The sequence below is a fragment of the Typopeltis vanoorti genome, chromosome 24 (assembly GCF_054136105.1).
Source record: "Typopeltis vanoorti isolate ZY-2024b chromosome 24, IOZ_Tvanoo_1.0, whole genome shotgun sequence".
NCBI classification, from domain to species: domain Eukaryota; kingdom Metazoa; phylum Arthropoda; class Arachnida; order Uropygi; family Thelyphonidae; genus Typopeltis; species Typopeltis vanoorti.
The window spans coordinates 16,851,248-16,876,223 of record NC_143572.1 but is presented as its reverse complement, the minus strand read 5'-3'; the positions used below and the strand labels follow the sequence as shown (position 1 = coordinate 16,876,223).

Sequence of the window (24,976 nt, the reverse complement as noted above, 5' to 3'; positions counted from 1 at the left end):
TTTATTATTTCATTTAAGTAGATATTAAAAAGAGTTGCTGAGAGTGGACATCCCTGTCGGACCCCTTGGTTTATCTCTCTGTCGTATATGATAGCTCGTGATTTAATCTTATTTGTATTTGATTATTTTCATATATACTTGTGATAGCTTTTAGGATATTATTTGGCATTTGTCTTTCTTTTAATATGTTAAATAATATGTTTCTTTTAATTTTGTCAAATGCTTTTTCAAAGTCAATAAATGCAATATGTGTTTCTAAATTGTATTCCTTCTTTTCTCTATTATTAATTTTAGGCATAAGGCCGGGTCTATACATGATCGTCCTTTTCTAAATCCATTCTGTACTTCTAAAATAAAGTTTTCAGAATATTTCATTAGTTTGTTATTTAAGATTCTGCTATATATTTTGTAACAGGAATTTAGTATACTGATACCTCTATAGTTTTTAGGGTCAAGAGAAAGTTTAAATGTAATAACAGATCTGGTAAATCAGAGCATAAACACAGATGCACAGATGATGAAATTAGACAGGAGCATTGAAACATCAGCTGTGCATCTTGAATGGGAAGCTATAGAACAAGTAAAGTATTTCAGCTATTTGGGCACATTTTTAAGTGAAGATGACAAATTAAATATAGAAATAGATTATATAAAAGCAAAGCTGGTATAGTAGGGAGTCAACTGAATAAAGTTATGTAGTATGAGAGGGGTTGCTTAAGGGTCAAAGCTGTATAACTGAGAGGAGACCTCCACATAGCCTTTAAAGGAATGCGGAGAACCAACCAGGTCTTCTGACCTAATGTCCAATCCTCACCTTCTCTTGGTGCACACTGTTGGGTATCTGGATACTGAATGAATGAGGATGAGCTGCCAATTTGGGATTTAGCTGACCAAATTGTATTCTTATTAGCCGGCTGGGGCGTCGCCCAGTTAAACAAGACCCCCGTTGTTTTCACCAGGGAACCAAGGTGAACAGTGAAAAGTCAGTTACTGGAACAAATCTGAAAATACACCCCAACTCAACATCACCAAAGTTAAAGATCGGTACTATCAACATAAGAAGCCTGAATGGCAAAGAAATGGAGCTAGCTGAGGAATTAGATAAGTACCAGATTGACATAATAGGGGTGACTAAAACATAAAAGACAAAAACTGGTGAGAACTTTCTCAGCAATAAATACAAAATGTTATATTCAGGCAATGACAATCAAGGAAACGAAGGAGTAGCCATTGTATTCAACACTAAATACGAGGCCAATCTTCTTGAATGGCAGGCAGTCTCAAGTAGAGTGATGTGAACAAATATCAGAATGGGGAATTGGACAATGAGACTTATTTGTGCCTAAGGTCCCACAGAAGGTTCTACTAAGGTAGAAGTGGAAGAATTTTTTGAGGATTTAGAGAAAGCATCTGACACAATGAAAAAGGAAAAGTTGGTCCTTGTTGGGGATCTAAATAGCAGACTAGGAAATGATTGTCAGACATACAAAAATATTTTGGGAAAATTTGGAGAAAAGAGAAAAGCTAATAATAATGGCAAATATTTGTTGGATTTCTGCTCAGGACATGGACACTTTTATGTTCCAACATAAAAATGTGCACAAATTCACATGGAGATAAGAGGCAAGAAATAAGAAAAGTCTCATTCATTATGTTATTGTTGATAGTGATGTTTTCTCCCTTGTACAGGACACCAGAGTGTACACAGGATTTGAAATTGAAAGTGATCACTATTTAGTCTTGAGCAGGATAAAATTGAATTTCATATTGAAAAGAATAACATGTAAGAAAGTTTTAAAGCGAATAAAAGTTGAGCAGCTCTCAGATGGGAACTGTAGACTAAAATACAGAAATATTATTGAAGAAAAAATGAAAGAGTTTGAGAACAGGAACCAAACCTTGGAGATTCAGTGACAAGCCTTGAAGAAACCCTGATTGATTCAGCCAGAGAGGCATGTGGGGTGAGGTTGTCTGCAAGGATAGAAAAATTAGAACTCCCTGGTGGACACAGGAAGTTAAAGAGGTAGTGAAGGAAAAGAAGAAAGCACATCAAAAGTTTTTGGATAAGTTAGCTTGTGCTCTTAGAGAATATAGAAACAAATGTAAGAAAGTGAAACACTGTGCAGAACTAGCTAAACAAAAGTCGTGGGAGGACTTTGGCAAGAACATAGAAAATAAATATCAAGAAGGTGGTAAGATATTCTGGAGGTTGTTGAGGAAGCTTAAAAATGGAGGAAAGAGTGCTATAAAAGGAATTAGAGATGATAAAGATGACATGAAAACGGGAGAAAAACATATTCTTGAAATATGGAGTGATTACATCAAAAAATTGCTAAATGAAACAAGTGGTGATAGCACAGTGTTAAAAAAACACTCAACCAGCATACAAGCAGGAATACATATCCATACTTGAAGTAGAAAAAGCCATCAAAGACTTTAAACGTGGAAAGGAAGCAGGAGTAGATGATATTCAACAAGAAATGCTGTAGTATGGTGGTATAAAAGTCTTACAGTGGATGCACTGTATAGTGCAGCCACTGTAATCACATATAAAAAATGAAATAAAACTGAATGTGAGAATTATAGAGATATTTCCTTACTCAGTGTTCCTGGCAAGATCTATGCAAGTATACTTGAGAAATGGCTGAGAAGAATTGTGGAAGAAAAGCTTGGTGAAGAACAAGCTGGATTCAGGCCAAATAGAGGCTGTCAGGATCAGATCTTCACTTTTCGACAGATAGTTGTGAAAGCATGGGAATATAACAAAGATCTGTATTTAAGTTTTGTCAATCTGGAAAAGGCATATGACAAGGTGCCAAGAGAGAAGCTATTCAATACGCTACAGTTATATGGTGTCAGTGGAGCATTATATCAAGCAATACGTAGTCTGTATTTGAGTTGAAAGTCGGCGGTTAGAATTGAAGGAAGTTCAAGAAGATGGTGTAATGTTAAATCTGGTGTGAGACAAGGATGTACATTATCCCCTCTGTTATTCATTAACTATATGGATCACATTATGAAGGAAAGTGGTATTAAACATGATATCAGAATTGGAGATGTTAATGTCAGCTCTTTGCTTTATGCGGATGATGTTATACTTATCAATAATTCCACTACAAGTTTGCAAGATTCCCTGACTAAATTGAATAACTGTTGTAATAGGTATGGTATGAAGGTCAGCAATAAAAAGACAAAGACAATGAAAATAGGTAGCATCGTTGAAAATGTCAACTGTGTTGTGAACGGAGAATCTGTGGAACAAGTAAAACATTTCAGCTACTTAGGCACGATTTTTACTGAAGATGGTGAATTAAATATAGAAATAGACAACAGAATCAACAAAGCTGGCATGGTAGGAAGTCAATTGAATAAATTCTTATGGAATAAGAGAGAAATTAGTCGGAACACTAAATTAGCTGTATACAAGACGGTGTTCAAACCAGATTTAACTTACGGATCTGAGAGCTCTCTGTCAGAAGTAAAACACTTGACTAGAGACTGCAGATATGTGAGTCCTAAGAAAGATTAGAGGAGTGAACAGATAGCATCAATGTATTATATTAAAAACGAGGATATTAGGAAAGAACTTGACATTGTCAGCATCCAGGTATGCGTTAGTAGAGCTAATCTCAGGTGGTATGGTCACTTAAACAGAATGGGTGAAGAAAAATTAGCAAAACAAGTGTTCTCTGCCAGGATAGCAGGAAAATGACCCAGATGAAGACCAAGAAATAGGTGGATTGATACGGTACAAAGTGCCTTAGACGATAGAAATATAAGATCTGATAATGTTGGAGTCTTGACAAGTAACAGACTGATTTGAAGGAAAATTGTAGATAGGAAATTATTAATGATGTAAATTTTTCATGTAGTACTATCATATCCTGTACACCCCTTGAGGCTACAAATCAGGAATTTGATGATGATGGTATGAGAGAGAAAAAAACACCAAAGTAACTATACAAAATAGTGTTGAAACCAATTTTAACTTATTAATCTTGCATTTGGGTTAGAAAATGTGCATAAATAGCTGAAATACTTTACTTGTTCTATAAGACATCTGGAGACAGATATTAGCATTTGGAGAAAATTTAAGAATGGTAAATAGATTGTAAAATCACATAAAATTGAAGATATTTAGAAACTCAACATTGTTAACATTAAAGAATGTATGAGCAGAGTTAATAATCTTACGTAGTTTGACCACCTGAACAGAATTGGGAATTGAAAGCTTATCCTAGTATCAAAGCTGGTATTTGACACTAAGATGGCAGAAAAAAAAGGACTCATAGAAGGACTAGATCTATGTGGATTGATGCAGCAAAAGTGCCTTGATGTGTATATACATCATTAATTACATGGATGTGAAGTGTCCATTGGAGTTAATATAATTTGGATACTATTGTTATCCATTTGGATTAGAGTACTGATAGATAACGTAGTATTTATGAATTCATGGAATTCATAGGTAATTGCTTACTGATGTATGTACTGATTCTTATATATCACCAAAAGTGAAAAGGTTGTTAAGATATTTAAATATAAAGAGCCAACAGGCTTCATTTCGGCGATATAAACATTAATTAAATTAAGGTTGTTAAGATGTTAGTCACAATCATAGAAATTTCAACGCAATTTATTATTATATGAAGCACGCATTTTTTTTTTTTTTTTTTTTTTTTTTTTTTTTTTTTTTTTTTTTTTTTTTCACATTCGAAATATATCAGTTGTTTAAACATGCATGATTAATCCCATGGCTTTTATATTTCAGATAATGAAAAGTGAAGTTATGAGGATATCTCATGAATTGCAAGCACAGAAAGAAAAAATTAAAGAAAACAACGAAAAGATTAAAGTTAACAAAACTTTACCGTATCTAGTCTCCAACGTCATAGAGGTAAATTCTATGTGCCAAAAGATTGATATTCTGAAAGTGTCCTTCACAATAAATTTTCAAATCTTAGAATAATTAAATTTATTAAGTTGTTGATTTTTTATTTATTTATTTTTCATCATAACACACAGGATGTTTTAGTAATTACAGAAAATCTTTTCTTACACAGACATTCATTATAAACAAATTGTTATTATATTTCAGATATGTGGAACAAAAGATTCCATAGAAAAAATTCACTAGGAAAATTCTTTCTACAGCTTGCATGCTTTATTTTCTCCCAATGGCATCTCTCCAGTTTTACTCGGAGGTTATGCTCCACAGTTAACCTTTCCTTTGTCATCTCTACAATCTTCTATACTCAGTTGATGCTTATCTCATGGAAGCAAGCATATATCCAACCTCTTCCAAAAAAAAAAAAAAAAAAAAAAGGAAGATAAATGCCTGCTGTCCAAGTGCAATCCAAAGAGGTCTATCATTAAATCAGTGATGACCAGTATGAATTCCACCAACCTAGATCTGCAGCTAACCTTTTAGCCTTCATCACTCATCACTGGGTACGAGCCATGGAAAAATGTGAAGAAACTTACTGTCTCTCTTTGCATTTCCAGGACTTTTGATCATGTTTGGTATCAAAATTTGCTAAGCAAATTAACATCCTTTGGTCTTTTTGCCATCTACAATTGGATAGCCAGCTTTCTCTGCTTATTCACTACTTATCATGGTGAATGGCATCCTCTCTCTTTTACCAAAGCATGCCATGCACAGGCATCCCAAACTTCAAGATCATCTCCAATTGTTACCTTTTAACACTGATCTCCATACCATCCTTATGGGGCAAGGATAACCTGGTCACCCTTCAGTGCCACCAAAATGCAGTCTTGCCTTTTTCCTAGCAAAAGGGATTTCAACTCACCATTGTTTACCTTCAGTAATACACATATCACCAAATAAGATTAGATCTCTTTCTTGGATGGACATTTACCTGTCCTGTCATAAAGACATCACATCAGTAGCTTCCTCAGCCTCTTAAAAAAAAAAAATGGCATTATTTTCCATTTAAGATGTTATTCATCCACCTGGCTTCTAATGTTCTACAAATCCCAAAAAGCTGCCCATCTTTAGAATGCTGCTCACATGTTTGAGTAGTGCACCCAGAACCTCCCTTAAAATTATCAGTGCTATCCAAATGAAAGCAGTTCAGCTCATAGATTATCCATCCCTCACAGATGCACTGTTTCAACTCTGTATCTCTTCTACAGGGTATCCCAAAATTCACGCAAGAAGTAATTTTGATAGAAAACACAGGTTTTTAATTAAAAATTGTAATTTCTTATTGATTCATAAAGTATACAGTATAGGGTTATGCATATGGGATAAATGGCCTCCACGGCTTTGCTGGCACATATGCACTCTTTTGTTGAAATTTTCCATGACCGTTTTACATAAATGTGGCTGAATTTCGTTGATACAGCGCTCAATTTCCTCCTTCAAGGTGTGGGTGGTCGTGGGCTTGTTGGCATAAATCTTAGACTTCAAAAAACCCCAAAGAAAAAAGTCCAACGCCGTTAAGTCACATGATCTGGGCGGCCAATTCTGATCACCAAAACGGGAAATTACATGACCAGGAAATGACTCATGCAGTAATCGAATTGTTTCTTGGGCTGTGTGACATGTGGCACCGTCTTGTTGAAACCACGTTGTCCACATCCATATCTTGCAATTTAGGCACAAAAAACTGGATTATCATGTCGCGATAGCGAGCACCATTAACTGTTATTGCCTTACCAGCCGCATTTTCGAAGAAGAATGGACCGATGGTGCCTCCAGCCCAAAATCCACACCAAACAGTGACATGTTGTGGATGCATTTGTTTCTCAACAATCAATTGTGGATTTTCTGAACCCCAAATGCAACAATTTTGTTGATTAATGAAGCCATCAAGAAGAAAATGAGCCTCATCACTGAAGATGATTTTGTTCGAATAACCTTCATTATTTTTAAAATATTGCTCAACAATGAAAATGTGTTGTTCTTTTATTTCATTTACCTCTCTTCTCTGGAACAGACTTCCTCAAAGTGTTTTCCAAAACTTATAACCTCTTATAATTTTTGGAAAAATAATTTTAGGGGTTGGGCACCCAACCCCTCCGAGTTCCGGACTGGTAGGCCAGTTCTCCTTGAATTCTGATCACTCGAATTTTGAAGACTCGAAAGGGGGTTCTGCTCACCCTGGCACCTATCCCCCCTATTTCCGCACTGGTAGGCCAGTTCTCCTTGAATTCTGGTGAATTGAATTTGGAAAACTCGAAAGGGGGATCTGCTCCTCCAGAACCTGTGCCCCCCCCCCCCCCCCCCCAAGTTGCAGACTGATAGGCTGGTTCTTGAATTCTGATGACTCGAATTTTGAAGTCTCGACACTCAGGGTTGCTCCTGAGTTTCAAAACGTTTCAAATAACTTGACAAAACACGTTACAAAAAATACATATCATACAAAATATGTGATAATCGACTGTTTATGTAACTGCAAGGCTTTGGTCAACAGTAGGCTATTAGCAGTTAAGTTTTTTGGTAGTCAAAAGTTATATGCAGATTTTCGAACAATGCTGGGGTTCACACCCCTAACCCCATGTTGTTCAAGGATCAACTATATGTGTGTGTGTGTGTCTATATATATATATTTTAGAATTGCCATTCTATGATCCTGTACTGGCAATGCCTATGCATACATATACATAAATGAAGTTATGAAAGATTAGCAGATTTAAAAAGTAATATCTCCCATAAAGGGGATATATGCGCACCAAGTTAGAACAATAAAGGAAAGTTTCACATGTTTTTTTTATAAAGATGTTCTATGAGGAAACAACTTTTATGAAGGACTTATCTTGTTCCAATAAATTATGTGTCAATAGTAGGCTCAGAAATCCAGACTGTTTAGGCTCATGGTATTTAGTATAAGACTTGTGTTTTTCTAGATGAATGAAAGCAAATCTTCCAGTTTGCCCAAAATAAGATTACCCACAAGAGCAAGGAATATGGTAGACACCTGGAAAATTTAGAGGTGGAAGCTTGTCCTTAAGAGAAGCAAGAAAGGTGAAGATTTTTCTGATTGGGCAAAAGGCAACAAAAATATTCATTGGTTTTAAAACTTTCACTACATATTCAGAAACGCCTTACACATAAGGGATAGGAATGCAAAATATTTCTTCTGTATTGGAAGAGGTAGAGATACCAGACTGATTCCTGAAATGAGAACATGTGGTTTCACTGTTCTGTAATATGGATACAGCCTGGAGATATGGCATGTTAAAGGACCTGTTTAATCTTGGTCTAAGGGGATACCTTCCTGTTTTTATTAAGAACTTTCCCAGCCATGTATTCCGAGTCCAGGAGAGTAACATGTTATCTCGACCATATCATCAAGAAGAGAGAATTCCTCAAGGCTATACTTAAGTGTGACTCTCTTTGCTATCAAAGTGAACTTGATTACTTTAACAGCTTCCTGCCACAGTAAGCAATTATCTTTATGTCAGTGATTTCATAATATACTCTCACTCCTCTCCTGCAACATGCAAGTCATTGAAAGATAACTTCAACAAGCAATCCGTCGTCTCTTTATGGGCTGTTTATCGTGGTTCAGGTTATCTGCTGGAAAAACCATCTGTGTACACTTCTCCCAGAAACGCACTTTACCCCTATCCTGATTTAAGAATAGGACAAGCTAGTATCCCATAGTTCCAGAGGCCTAGTTTCTGGGACTCATACTTGATAAAAAGTTCACTTTCTTTATGCACATTTGTCATCTTTAGGATAAGTGCAAAAAAAAAAAAAAACCACATTGAACTTGCTCCATACTCTATCCTCTGCTGATTGGGGTTCCTTGCTATGCATTTGTTGTGCACTTGTATGTTCAAAGCTTGATTATGGATCCCAGGTTTACAGTTATGTAAGGGAGAGCATACTCTGGTGGGTGAACTCAATCCATCATCAAGGTATCTTCTGGTGGTGCTTTTTCACATCACTCGTTCAAAGCCTTAATGTTGAATAAAATGAGCCCCCCCCCCCTCTAACACTTAGACAAAAATATACGTCTCTTAATTATGGCCTAAAAACAAAGTCCCTTGCAGATCACGGACTAGTCTCTTTTCTCTACGTTGGAAGGTCCTGTGTCGTGCATGCCATACTGCATCCTTCCTTTTGGTATGTGCGCTAAAGAGGCTATTGAAGCTATTGGCATGAGTACTGACAACATTACCCACATCAAACAAAACAGCATTCCTCCATGGCAGGCTTGAACCTCATACTACAACCTCTCATTCTGTCAACTACAGGTCTCATACTCCCTCATCTGTCTACCTTCAATTGCTCAAAGCATGCAGAGTAGCCCACTCTGATTTCTTGCTCATCTATACTGATAGTTCAAGATCAGAGATCTCTGTTGGCTGTGTTCTTTAACATCACAATTTCTAACCAGATCCCACCTGATTGCAGTAACTATAAGTGCAAGCTTGCATGCCATTCAGCTTGCACTTGCATATCAAAAAACATTCCTACCAGAAGTGTGTAATTTGTACAGACTCTTTGAGTTCTTTACAGACTACTCCTCTCTGGTATCTGATCCACATCCAGTGCTTGGAGTTTTTCAACACTTGCACAAAATAAAGACCCTAAATTTCGATGTTCAGTTGTGTTGGATTCCCAGCCACATTGGAATTAAGGGAAATGACATTGCAGATGCAGCCACAATGTCATTTCAGAGATAAAGTTACTCAAACATGACCTTCCCTTAGTAAATCCAGCTATTCGTTACAAATTATAGATTCACTGTCAGTCCATTTCTGTATGCATCTCTTACCAACTTTTCTCAAATCTTCACCGTCCCTCCAAAGATACTGATATGTTGATGGTTTCTTTTAATTAGCACAAAAAAAACCAGAAAGAATAAGTAATACTATTTATTTAAGACTATATTTCAGCCTGAATATTACATGCCATCATCAGTGGTGACAATAGTTAATTACAAGGTAGAACATGAACAATGGATTGATTAAAAAAATAAGAGCCATGTGATGTCGTACATAAAACGACACATTGGTATAACTGAGGGAATATTGTGATATTAATTATTCATTAGTTATTTTAAAATAAAATTATTGATGTGTGATTAGAATAAGACTTTCCCCTATCTTAGATAAGGGAAAGATATGTGTTTGGATGGCAAGGTAAAGAAAGGAAAATGTGCTGTTAATAAAAGTTCGACATGACAAGTAAGCATTCCATAGAAACTTAAAATACTTGTGTTGGTGTAGTGATAATAAGGCCTCTGTGCTTTCTCTAAACAAATGTTCAAATTTATGCTGCCATCAGTTATTTAAGCATGTTTCAAACCATAGGATATTGTGGTCTGTATCTGTTCCATGCTGTGCTAGGCAGATTTCGATTTTACCTACCTGGTAATCGTTACCCAATAACTTACCTGATTCAGTGCTTTTTTTGTTTCTCCTTTTGTTACTTGTCATTTATGTTCTTCAAATTCTTCTCTAATTGCTTTTCAATTTTTAATAATTCCCTCATCCTCTGTCTAATGGTTTGCTTTAGTGTGGATATTTCCAAAGTTAATTCATACTCAGTATATATTGAAATATATCAAATACTATTAATACATGAAAATCGGCAGTAAGATTACTGTAAAAATTAATTATTCTATGAAAATAACAATGAAACAACAAAAATCAGTGATTTCACATCAGCATTAAACACACTGACCATTTACTCTACACCTTTTAACAAGACTCCTTGAAATTAATTCATTTGGAGCTGTGCTGTTAAATATTATAATGTGTTTAAAAGAAGGAAGCGAAAGCTATTATAAGATTACCACAAGGCTTACTTTCAGAAATTTCACTTTTTTTTTTTTTCTCTCCCTTAAATTTCAAAAGCAAAGGATGGTCTTTGTCAAGCAGCAATTCCCATTTTATTTATTTATTTATTACTAACAACAAATCCTGAATAAATGACAGTACTGTAGGATTAAGCATGTTTGTCACAGGATTGGGTAACTGGAGAATGATATTGAGTAAGTCGGTGTTGTTTAATAATTCTACTATTATTTTACTGTAAAGGGATATTGTTAGCAATTTCAAACAACTTATTGTATGGTAGCGCTTTTAAGGTTTTGATTGTTGATTACCAGAAAAAGTAATTTTCAGGGAGTAAAATATTGCAGTGATGCAAATAATTTTTTTTTAAAATTAGCCAAGGAGTTGTGATTTTTGTCTTAAAAAATTGTAGTCATTCATTTTGAATATGAATAAGCCACCATAACAAAATATTTGAATACTTAGAATTCTCATATCGGTTTTTAACTATATTCACCGAAGTTGTTGTTATCATATAGCTGTTGGATGTTGATCCACAAGAATTAGGTGAAGAGGATGGTGCAAATGTTGATCTTGATGCCCAGCGCAAAGGAAAATGTGCTGTTATTAAAACTTCAACACGACAAGTAAGTACTCCATAGAAACATAGAATACTTGGATTGGTGTAGTGATAATAATAATAATACTTTATTTAAATTTAAGCAAAGAGAATTGAATAGTTCTATAATGATCATTTTTGTTCAGGTAAAGAGTAGAATGGTACCACCACAAACTGTGCAATGTGATGTGGTGCAATCTTTTCACTATATACTCATCTCTAAATTTATTTATGAATCAGTTGATGCTTGAAATCATCTCATAAACAAAATTGTTTTAGTGCTGAATTAATTAGTTTTACTAATTCTGATTTGTCTATACATGACAAAACGTTTTCTTTAATTAAGGATTTATTTTACTTTACTATGGTTTATTTAAATCATTATGTATTTACAATACAGAATCATTAAATAATATAAATATTAATAATTAACCTTTACAACTGATAATAGTGTAGATGTGGCTGATGTGATGAACATTCTTGACATGTATCCAAAATTTGCTTACAAAATAAATCATTCATTTGTTCTTGGGAAAATTGGCATTGTAAATTGAAATAAATATATTAAACTACATGTTTTAATATCTTTATTTCAAATAGTACAAATGCGATTAACTTCTCTATCATCATAAGCAACATCCAGTTTATAAGAATGCCATTCAGCCAAACATGAAAGGGAAGATGGGAACTACTCTTTGGTAATAATGAAAATTGATAAATAGGTCTATATAGAAGGATAGGTATGATTATTTATTGGATAACTATGTAAACATTCTGCTGTCATATTCGGTAAGATAGAATAAATTAAAGAAAATTAAGAATTATTATGGAGTTGCTTAAGTGTCAAAGCTAGATAACTGGGAGAAGAGACTACTACATAAGAAATAACAACTGATTGGGCTTCAGACCTAATGTCCAATCCTAAGTAGGTATCTCTCTAGATATTAAATGAACAAGGTTGGCCAATAAGAATACTTAATTGTATTCTTATTGTCTTTAACCAAAACAAAATGATGGTAAAATATGGTGGAATTTTATACCAGCAGGGCCATCACCAAGTTAAAGCCCTGCCGGTTTCATAAAGGAACCAAAATAACAGTCATCTACGAAACAAACTCCAACACAGCATCAGAATAATTCAAGATAGGCATCATCAACACAAGAAATGAAAATGAACTGAATATAAGGTGTTATATTTGGGCAATAATGATAAGGAAAAAAGGAAGAAATAGCTATGATTATTCAATGCTAAACATAAGGATAAGAGCCTCTGTAGCTCAGTTGGTATATAGACAAAGTCCTTCGGTCGGAAAGACCTAGGTTCGATTCCCATCCATGATGTGAGGAACCTTTATCTGGTCTCTTTCGACTAAAGGGAGTTAGCTGGTCTTATATGGAGACCAGTTAACTCCCTTTAGCTGGTCTTATATGGAGGTAGATGATTTTTTTCTCCGAGAAACTGGTTTTTTTTTCATCCCTCAGAACAGGCAAATCGGCCAGTAGAAAACACACAATTTACAGACAAGAATACTTTGAGGCATAGGGGTAACCATCTTATCTTTGTATTATAGTTTAGAAATCCAAGGATACTTGGAAGGCTGTGTATTTAAGTACCTGTTAAAGCCTCTGATGAATGAATGAAATAAACATAAGGATAATCACAGGTGATATCAAAAAGAGTTATATGGACCAACATCAAAATGGGAAATTGGACAGTGAGACTTATTTGTGCCTGTGTTCTCTCACAGAAGATTACTAAGAAAGAAATGGAGGAATTTTCCAATTCATAGAGCACTTGCTGATGTAAAGTAAAAGTGCATCCTTTTGGAGATCTGAACAAACAGCAGGGTAGGAAATGAATATCATCATCATCGTCATGAAATTCCTGACATGTACCCTAACGGAGTGTACAGGAGATGATAGTACTACATGAAAAAGTTACTTCATTACTAACTTCCTATCTACAATTTTCCTCCAAATCAGTCTGTTACTTGTCAAGACTTTAACATTATCAGATCTTATATTTCTATTGTCTAAGGCACTTTGTACCTTATCAATCCACCTATATCTTGGTCTTCCTCTGGGTCGTTTTCCTGCCAACCTGGCAGAGAACAGTTGTTTTGCTAATCTTTCCTCTTCAATTCTGTTAAGTGACCATACCACCTCTAGCTCTGCTAACACATTCCTGGATTCTAGTAATGTCAAGTACTTTCCTAATATCCTCATTTTTAATATGATGTTGCCATTGTTTCCATCTGTTCATGCCCCTAATCTTTCTCAGGAATCTTATATATGTGGTTCTGGTCTTAGGTCAAGTGCTTTATTTCTAACCCAGCTCTCAGATCCGAAAGTTAAAATTGGTTTGAATACTGTTTTGTATATAACTAATTTAGTGTTTTGACTAATTTCTCTCTTATTCCATATAAATTTATTCAGCACTTCCTACCATGCTAGCTTTGTTGATTCTGTTGTCTAATTCAATACAGGTAGTTCCTGGCGACCGTTCATAAAGCGGGAGTTTATTTGCCTTAGAAATAATGCTTTAAGCGAGAGTTACGTTCATAAGAAGGAATATATATAGAATGAATATTAAATGATAAGTAAATACTTTACTGGCCAAAGATTTACATATTTAAAAAATAACATAAGAATCTTTGGGGGAAAAAAGCTCATTTCTATATCATCGGGTGAATTGACAACCGATGATATAGAAATGAGGTAGTAGGAGATATGTTAGGAAGTTTTTTTTTTTTTTTTTTGTTTCCCCACAAATAGAGCCTCGAGTGTCTGGAGGTTGTTGAAGAAGCTTAGAAACAGAGGAAAGAGTGCTGTAAAAGGAGTTAGAGATGATAAAAGGTGACATGAAAACGGGGGGTAAAAGATATCCTTGAAGTATGGAGTAATTACTTCGAAAAATTGCTAAATAAAACAAGCAGTGATAGCACAGAGGTAAAAAAAACACTCAACAAACATACAGTCAGGAGTACACATCTATACTTGAAGTAGAAAAAGCCACCAAAAGCTTGAAATATGGAAAGGCAGCAGGAGTAGATGATATTCGACCAGAAATGCTGAAATATGGTGGTATAAAATTCTTATAGTGGCTGCACTGCATAGTTCAGAATGCCTGGACAGAGGGATGAATTCCTGATGATTGGAGTAGAGCTCTCATAGTACCCATATATAAAAAAGGGAAATAAAACTGAATGTGAGAATTACAGAAGTATTTCCCTACTGAGTGCCTGGTAGGATTTCTGCAAGTATATGTGAGAAACGGTTGAGAAGAATTGTGGAAGAACAAGCTGGATTCAGGTCAAATAGAGGCTGTCAGAATCTTCACTTTATGGCAAATAGTGGAGAAATCATGGGAATATAACAAAGATCTGTATTTAAGTTTTGTCGATTTGGAAAAGGCATATGTCAAGGTGCCAAGAGAGAAGCTATATTCAATACACTACAGTTATATGGTGTCGATGGGACATTATATCAAGCAATACTTAATCTTTATTTGAGTTGTAAGTCAGAAAAGAAAAAAAAAATCAGCTAACGCCTTTTTTATTCCTGTGTATATAGGGAGTAGGCGAGGCTGTTTTTAGCCCTATCTAACTTTTGGAGACTGAGTGGGCAGTTCAATTTCCACTGGTACCCAATCAGAGATAGCAAGGCTATCACTAATTAAGCAGCACGCAGTGAAGAGTGATGGCTCAACAAGTACTGCCATCTTGTGGTCCCTAACACTCATATTTAATGTCTGAAGTAATGTGGGTTCTATGGTCAATTTTCTTGATTTTACGGGACGAAAAACCCGAGTTTCCGGGAGAAAAAACCCGCTTGTCCATGCCAGAGATAGACTAACCTGGGAACCGGTCGAAAAAAAGCTTAGAAAAATTTCCTCTTGTAGCCGATTAGACTCAAAATTAATTCTACCTTCATGCGGCAAAGTGCCGTGGTGTGCATGATCCTGTGTAGCTCAGTAGAGTTGTAAGTCAGCAGTTAGAATTGAAGGAAGTACAGGAAGATGGTTTAATGTTAAATCTGGTATGAGACAAGGATGTACATTATCCCCTGTGTTATTCATTATCTATATGTATCGCATTATGACGGAAAGTACTATTAAACATGATATCAAAATTGGAGATGTTAATGTCAGCTCTTTGCTTTATGTGGACGATGTTATACTTCTAAATAAATCGCTACAAGTCTGCAAGATTCTCTGACTAAATTGAATAGCTGTTGTAATAGATATGGTGTGAAGGTCAGCAATAAAAAGACAAAGACAGTGAAAATAGGCAGAATCGTTGAAAATATCAGCTGTGTTGTGAATGGGGAACCTGTGGAGCAAGTAAAACATTTCAGCTACTTAGGCACGATTTTTAGTGAAGGTGGTAAATTAAATATAGAAATAGACAACAGAATCAACAAAGCTGGTATTGTAGGAAGTCAATTGAATAAATTCATATGGAATAAGAGAGAAATTAGTCAGAACACTAAATTAGCCGAGCTGTATACAAGACAGTGTTCAAACCAGTTTTAACTTATGGATCTGAGAGCTGGGTCAGAAGTAAAACACTTGACCAAAGACTAGAGACTGCAGATATGAGAGTCCTGAGAAAGATTAGAGGTGTGAACAGATGGCATGAATGGCAATATCATATTAAAAATGAGGATATTAGGAAAGAACTTGACATTGTCAGCATCCAGGAATGCATTAGCAGAGCTAATTTCAGGTGGTATGGTCACTTAAACAGAATGGGCGAGGAAAGATTAGCAAAACAAGTGTTTTCTGCCAGGTTGGCAGGAAAACGACCCAGAGGAAGACCAAGATATAGGTGGATTGATACAGTACAAAGTGTCTTGGACAATAGAAATATAAGATCTAATAATGTTAAAGTCTTGACAAGTAACAGACTGATTTGGAGGAAAATTGTAGATAGGAAGTTAGTAATGATGTAACTTTTTCACGTAGTACTATCATATCCTGTACACCCCTTGTGGGTACATGGCAGGGATTTGATGATGATATGTCATCTGCTTCGTTGACTTTCGTTTGAAATAGCTCAATAGCAAGCAGAAACATTATTCATTTTGCAGGAAAATTTACTAAATCATTCAAAGTCCGAATCTTTTGATTCAAAGATTGCTTGGGTTTTTTCGAGAAGTTTAAATGCTTCTTCTATGCCTTTTAAAGGACTTTTTAACCAATTTGGAGTTTCATATTCATTATCTTCTTTGTCTTTTTCTTCTTCATTTCTTTCTTGTTCCTCTAATTCAAGGAGATCATTGGATGAGAGTTCCATAGATTGAATGAGAGATTGAAGCAACTCATTAACATCACCTTCCGAAACTTCCATTTGAAACTGGTTAGTCATACCTAAGACTGCTTGAGTTTTAGAATTCACAATCTTAGTTGAGTCTTCAAAGCCTTCAGTATTATCATTAAACTGAGGACAAAGTTTATGCCATATTCCTTTTTTTTTTTTTCCCTTAATATTTTCTTTATCCTTTAAAATTCTGCAAACTGTAGAAGCTGCAAGAGAAAATTTCTCAGAAAGAGTTTTAACAGTGCTACCCACTTAATGGCTTGTAATAATTTTGTATTTTTTCTCTAACATAATTGCTTTTCCTTGTGTGTTTTGCTCATTTTCTGGTTTTGCGCTGTTGCTTCTTTTTGATATTGTTGGAAAAGTGAAAGGGTTAAAGTTAAAAATTAGAAAAAATAAAAAATCGAGTGTAATTCAAGAAAACTATGAATAACACACGCGTCGCCAAGGCTCGTTCTAACTGATCACTATGTCATTACATATGGCGTAATTCCCCATATATACCCATTACATTGGCTTCGCTGCGCACAATTAAAAATAAAAATTCAATCCATGAAATTAGTAAAGTGAGATCTACCTGTATTTAATTTACCATCCTCACTGAATATTGTGCCTAAGTAGCTGAGATGTTCTTTAGGTTCTCCATTCACAATGCAGTTGATATTTTCAATGCTTCTGCCTATTTTTTATTATTATTATTATTATTATTATTTGACACCCCCAGCGAGTCCAGAGTGCTCATCGAGGGAGGGCACCTGCTCTACAACTCTGTCTTCACCATTCAATCACCAACTGACTGCAACTACACCATCTACAACCGACCACCACCACTTGTATTTCCACAAGCAATCACAAATATCCATGTTTGTGACGGGATTCGAATTCACAGCCTTTTGGCTGGAGAGCAAATACACTAACCAGTCAGTCAACCAGGCTGGCAAAAAAAAAGCTTAGAAAAAACTCCTCTAGTCAACAATTAGAACTGAATTCAGGTCACCATTCTTCATGTGGCCTAGCACCTTAAAAACACCTACTAGTTCCATTGAGCTACAAGTGCTCTATTTTCATTTTCTTTGTCTTGTTATTGTTGACCTTCATACCATATCTATTACAACAGTTATTCAATTTAGTCAGGGAATCTTGCAGACTTATAGCTGATTTATTTAGAAGCGTAACATCATCTGCATAGAGCAAAGAATGAGATTAACATTTCCAATTTTGATATCTTTTTTAATACCACTTTCCTTCATAATGTGATCCATATGGATAATGAATAACAGAGTGGATAATGTACATCCTTGTCTAACACCAGATTTGACATTAAACCATCTTCCTGTATTTCCTTCAATTCTAACTGCTGACTTACAACTCAAATAAAGACTTAGTATTGCTTGATATAATGCCCCATTGACACCATGTAACTGTAGCGTATTGAATAGCTTCTCTCTTGGCACCTTGTCATATGCCTTTTCCAGATCTACAAAACTTAAATACAGATCTTTGTTATATTCTTATGATTTCTTAACTATTTGTTGTAAAGTGAAGATCTAATCCTGACACTTTTCTTCCACAATCCTCAACAGTTTCTGAAGTATACTTGTGTAAATCTTACCAGAAACTCAGTAGAGAAATACCTATGTATTCTCACATTCAGTTTTATTTCCCTTTTTTATATATAACTATGAGAGCTCTACTCTAATCATCTGGAATGCATCCCTCTGTCCAGGCCTTCTGAACTATGCAGTGCAGCAAATGTAAGACTTATAATTCCATACTTGAGCATTTCTGGTCAAATATCATCTACTCCAGCTGCCTTTCTACATTTCAGGCTTTTGATGGCTTTTTCTACTTCAAGTATGGATATGTATTCCTGACTGCATGCCTCTTGGGTGTTTTTACAACTGTGCTCTCACTGATTGTTTCATTTAGCAATTTTTCAAGGTAATTACTCCATTCTTCGAGGATATCTTTTTCTCCAGTTTTAATGTCACCTTTATCATCTCTCATTACTTTTATGGCACTCTTTCCTCCATTTATTTCTGAGGTACTTCAATTGATATTTATTTTCTGTGTTCTTACCAAAGTCTTCCCATGACATTTGTTTAGCTTTCTTACATTTGTCTCTGTATTCTCTAAGAGCACAAGCTGACTTATTTGCCAGGAACTTTTGAAATGCTTTCTTCTTTTCCTTCACTACCTCTTTAACTTCCTGTGTCCACAGTGGAGTTCTGATTTTTCTATCCTTGCAGAAAACCTCATCACATGCCTCTCTGGCTGAATCAGTCAAAGTTTTCTTCAGGATTTGCACTGAATCCCCAAGGTTTGGTTCCTCTTCTCAAACTCTTTCATTTTTTCTTGAATGATGTTTGTGTATTTTAGTCTACAGTTCACATCTGAGAGTTGCTCAACTTTTATTCGCTTTAAAACTTTCTTACATGTTTTTCTTTTCAATACTAAATTCAATAGTGATTGCTTCCAATTTCAAATTCTTACACTCTGGTCCTGCACTAAGGAGAAAACATCACTATCAACAGTAACATAGTCAATGAGACTTTTCTTATTCCTTGCCTCTTCTCTCCATGTGAATTTGTTTACATTTTTATTTTGGAACATAAAAGTGTTAGTAATAACCAGTCCATGTCCTGAAGCAGAAATTCAACGTTATATGCCATTATTATTAGCTTTGCTCTTTTCTCCAAATGTTCCCAAAATATTTTTGTATGTCTGACAATTATTTCCTACTTTGCTATTTAGATTTCCAACAAGGACCAACTTTTCCTTTTTCATTGTGTCATTTGCTTTCTGTAAAAGCCTTAAAAAAAAAAATTCCTCCACTTCTTCCTTAGTAGAACCTTTTGTGGGACTGTAGGTCCCACAAAAGTCTCATTGTCCAGTTCCATTGTCTCATTATCAATGTCATTGCCAAAGTCTCATTGTCCAGTTCCCCACATCACTCTTCTTGAAATTGCCTGCCATTAAAAAGATTATCCTCGTATTTAGTGTTGAATACTATGGCTACTCCTTCTTTTCCTTGATTGTCATTGCCTGAATATAACATTTTGTATTTATTGCTCAAAAAGGTCTCACCAGTTTTTATCTTTTTTGTTTCAGTCACCCCTATTATGTCAATCTGGTACTTATGTAACTCCTCAGCTAGCTCCATTTCTTTGCTATTCAGGCTTCTTATGTTGATAGTACCGATCTTGAACTCTGGTGATGTTGAGTTGGGGTGTGTTTTAGGATTTGTTCCAATAGCTGACTTCGCTGTGTACTCTGGTTCCCTGGCGAAAACAACTGGGGCTTTGTTTAACTGGGTGATGCTTCACTCCAGCCGACATGAAATTCTGTCATGTTGTACCATCATTTAATATTGTAGTTTAACTCAATAAGAATGCAATGTGTTCAGCTAAATCCCATATTGCCAGCCCATCCTCGTTCGTTCAGTATCCAGGTAGATACCTAACAGGGTGCACCATGAGGTGAGGATTGGACATTAGATCAGAAACTCTGGTCGGTTCTCCACATTCCTTTAACTGCTATGTGGTCTCCTCTCAGTTATACAGCTTTCACCCTTAAGCACCCCAAAATGAATATCAAATTAGAATTGCTTGAGAAAAATATGTAGAAAAGAACAAAGCTAATAATAATGGTATGTGCTTGCAGGATTTCTGTTCTGGTCATTACTGATACAGTCAGTTTTCAACTTATGACAGGTTCCATTTTGACAATCCTCTCATAAATTGAAAATAACTGTATGAACTATAAGGATTATATTAACAATTAGCGTACCAAAATAAAACATTTTGTTAACTTATTTTACTCTAGTTATAGTGAAAAAGTACAGTGTATACAAATGATTCGTATAGCGCTGTCATGAATATCGAGACATGATGTACAGTACTTTTGTGCATTTATCTTAAAATAATTGGCTGGAAACATATGAAGCAAGATAATACTTCAAAGCTGCTGCATTATTAATTAGTGAATTAATCAGAAGCTTGGGAGACTAGGTGATCAACAAAAATTCTTTGAATTGAGGAATCGAAACAATACATTGAGGATGGTTCACTAGATTTATAACTTGTGGAAAGTCTAGTTCAGGGGGTGAGACATGACAGATAGTAGGTGTGTGTAAAGATTTGTACATTTCATCCAGCTTAGTTTGTCTTAGAGAAGATGCAGTACGCTTTTTCCTTTCTGCATAAATTTCCCTGCAGTGAGAAATTGCAGCATTCTGGGCAGGATCCATCTTCTCAAATAACCAAATTGCCTTAACTGAGGCAAATGCCTCAGCCAAGTTTTTCACTATAAACTTTTTTTTAAGTACTTAGACTATTCTTGTTTTTCCCCCTACAACAATCTCTGATCCAGAGTATTTTAATAATGAGGTAATATACCTTGTGTATTGCTTCATTATTAAGTATCACCAGTGCTTTTTTGTGGGATGGTATAACATACCATCACCTTTATCAACAGTGACAAGCAGTGGTGAGCTATGGAAATTTTAACAAAGGGCTCGCATTGTCGAGCAAAAAAAATAAAAAAGTCCCTTATGATACTTATATTGCGACTTTGTAGAGCTTCTGAGAGAGATGATAATTTTTGTAGGATATTAATCATTAATGCTAGATCTTTTAAAAATTCCAAATTGAGAAGTCGGTTTAAAAAGCCCTTATATTTATCGTTCGATGCAAAATGCTTGCATAAAGCTGGTTAATTTCTCCACAAAGCAAGAGCCGTTCGTAAACTGCAAGCTGCCTATTGTGTTCCAAACACATGGCTGATCTTTAAAATTTCGATACCAAGGTCTTTTGCAATAGCATTTAATTCTCATTGATTTTTTGGTGATTGATGATAAAAAGCATATAATTTATCCATAAATATTTCAAAAAATGATTTATTTCTTTAATGTTTTTTTATCAAATCATCTAATGCTAAGTGTAAACTATGAGCTATGCAATGCCAAATCACAACATTGGGAAATTTTTGTAGAAGTTTGATTGCAACACCTGATTTGTTTCCTAACATTACACTAATGCAATGAAATGATTTTTTATATAGTTATCAGAAAATCCATATGAATTTAAAGTAGCAATTATAGTAGCATGTATACATTCCACGGTGGTATTTTCTAGTTCTACAAGATTATTAAACAAGAACAAGGGACTCGCAAATTTGAGAGAAATATTTGCATTCTTAAATAAACTGATGTATGAGGGTGGTCTGAAAAATTCTCAGCCTCAACCATAGATGGCAACATTATTGGCAAGCTTTTTTTTTTCTTTCTAAGTTTGTTCATCTGTCATAAGCATCTGGTTTCCATTGTGATTCTGACCAAGGGAGAGAGTGCTATGTTAAAAATTCTATCAGAATTATGGAATACTGATTATGAAGGCAGATTGAGAATTTGTAGACCTCAGACAACTAGCAAACAGGAAAAGAGTGATATCATTGAGACTTACAAATTTCTGAGAGGGTCACACAGGATTTCAGTTGATGGAATTTTTTATTTTATGGAGGGTGGGGAAGGACAAGGGGGCATCCTTGGAAGCTGAGAATGAATGCTACTAAGAAGGGGGAAGATCTAGATTTTTCTTTCATAGAGTGGTGCGTGATTGGAATGGATTGCCATTGGATGTTGTGTGTAAGCAGTGTGAATGAATTCCAGAACAAGGTGCATGTAGATATGACCTCACTCGATGAGTTTCTAACTCCCTGGAGGTCTGTCTTAATAATAACAACAATTAAAACACTATCCCATAGTGCTTATATAACCATTGTTCCAATGAGACCTCTCCTGCAACAGAACTTACTATCTAATGGCTGCAATTCCCACAATATCAAAAAAAAAAAAAAAAAGAATCAATCCTTCCTCCAATCCATGACCTACTCTTCAGAAAGATTTCAGTAATGCTATCACCATCCCCTATGTCTGAGGCACATCAGAAACAATCTTTGCACCACTTAGAATTAGTTGCTCCTATCCTTTTCACTAAAGACAAACTCCCTCCCCTCTCAGTTCCAGGTGCATTGTAAGTTTCTTGTTCCTGCAAGTTGGCCCACTGTGGACAGAGAAGGTCAGCTACCATCCGAATTGAAGAACATAAAAAATATGTCTGCAGGTGATGCTTTGGATACAGTTCACAGAGTCAATTGGAAAAAGACTATCTTGCTCCATCACAGTAAATGTAGAAGTGAGAGACTGTTTTTAGAATCAGCTGCTGCTCTTAAAAATCAGCCTACTTTAAATAAATATGGTTGCATAAAACTTCCCAAAATATGGGAAACACTAATACTTCTAGATCTCAGTTTACATCCTAGGCCACCGACAGGTGTCCATAGTGGGTACACGTGTTTCAGTTTTGTGCTGCCTTTATTTGTGTTATAAGAGTCAATTTGTACTCCCTAATGATGCCTCTGTAACTGAGATGAAATATTTGAAGCATTAAATACTATTTTTAATCATTTCCTAGTGCTGTTTCACTCCATTAAACTATTATCATGAGAAAACACCCTTTATTACCTTGATGTCACACTTGATCATAGTCCGATTTACCAAAAACATTTGGAAAAAACTAAGTTAAAAATATCTGCCTGGAACAACAGCATAAACAAGCTCATTGGCACAACTTGGGGTTGTAATGCCTTGTCTCTGATATTCCCTGTTGCAGAGTATTGTTAACCAATTTGATGCCAAAAGTCACTATACAGTGACACATAACTTAACAAAATAATGAGAGCCATTCTCTGGATCTACTCCTCTCCTGTAATTACCTGTTCTTTCTCACATCACTCCTCCATACTTCGGAAGAGAAGAAGCTACTATCAAAGAAATAAAGAAAATCAGATATAACATGTATCTTCCTATACATCAAGATATCTCTCCACCTCCAGATCTCCCATACGACTAGTGAAAATACCAGATGATGGTCCCCAGGACTGGTGGAGAAGATTGATGAACTGCAAACAAGTACCTGATTACTATCAAACCTCCAGGATTCAGTCTATCTCGACACTTCTGGAGCTAGCTAACTGATTTAGGAGTGGACAAGGCTGCTATGGCCACTTATTACATATGTGGGGAATTTCACAGTCACCCTTTTGTGTATGTGGTACTGTGAAAACTCTGCATCATATCACTGATGACTGCCCTACACACTCATTCACTGGAGGCTTTGTGAACTTGCATTCATTCCCAGATAGTGCCATTGATTGGTTAACTGAACTCTCAATCCATAGTTTTGTTCATTAATTTCTTGAGAATTTATTTAAAAAATGTTTTTTTAAAATCTTTGTCTCATTTAGATAAGATAAATTGGTTTATAAAATTCATTTAAGGTGTAGCAGGCAATTGTCATGATATTTATAAAATTATTTTTATATATTTTCAGACATATTTTTTGCCAGTGATAGGTCTGGTTGATGCAGAAAAACTAAGGCCTGGAGATCTAGTTGTAAGTGGTTTCAACATATGAAACTTTTTGAAGCTTATTATATATTATTCATTTATCCTATGAAATATAATAATACTCAACTTTCTCTATAGCAAGCATGTAGGGACTCTACTAGACCCACATGGGCAAGTACATGTAAACTATCTTGTTCCATCATCTTCAACAAAAATTAAGTATAATCAAAACCTTGTAAAAATAGAGCTTTATATATATATAATTGTGAAATTAAAAGAAAAGAATTTCAAATCCTATTTAATCAGTTCTTCCAAATTTGGTTACACACACAAAAAAAAGGTACTAACTAAGCTTTTATTTTCCGATGATCCATCCTGTGATACTTCAGAAATTAATTGCAAAGACATGATATCCATACCATGCATTGGCAATTCTTGAAGAAAAATATCCCAAATACAGTATGACAAAAAAAAAAAAAAAAAAAAAAGCAGTACTGAATAATGACAACGATATGTGTTATGGAGTAAATGGATTTATTAACAAAGAAATGTATGTTTACACATGATGATATGTACATTCACATCTATCAGTGGAATCTTGGTCAAATAAAGTGTTGATGACAGTAGAATACATGCTCAAAATGGGCACCTTCTCTTTCAAGGCAGATTTAGTAGTGTATGTATGCGAAGGTTCTCTGTCATCGTGGAGAACAAGGGCTCAGGCATCTGCTGGACATATCGTAAAATTTATCCCTTAGTTCATCACGGTATGAAGGCATCAAGTGATGTGATGTGAGATCAGGAGAACATGAAGGGTATGGGAATTCTGTGAACCTCAAAATGAGCCTCTCAGGGAAGTGTTCTGATAAATTG

At 35.3% G+C, this 24,976-nt stretch overlaps 1 protein-coding gene across 1 annotated transcript in view; it reads left to right on the top strand.

Annotated features, from left to right (window-relative positions):
* Rpt5 (26S proteasome regulatory subunit Rpt5) overlaps positions 1-24,976 on the top strand; it is a 137,489-nt gene that overhangs the window by 32,331 nt on the left and 80,182 nt on the right. Inside the window, exons 3-5 of the mRNA XM_090414090.1 lie at positions 4,772-4,897; positions 11,295-11,402; positions 24,087-24,149. Coding sequence (XP_090270216.1) covers positions 4,772-4,897; positions 11,295-11,402; positions 24,087-24,149 — 297 coding nt within the window. The remainder of the gene's footprint in view (positions 1-4,771; positions 4,898-11,294; positions 11,403-24,086; positions 24,150-24,976) is intronic.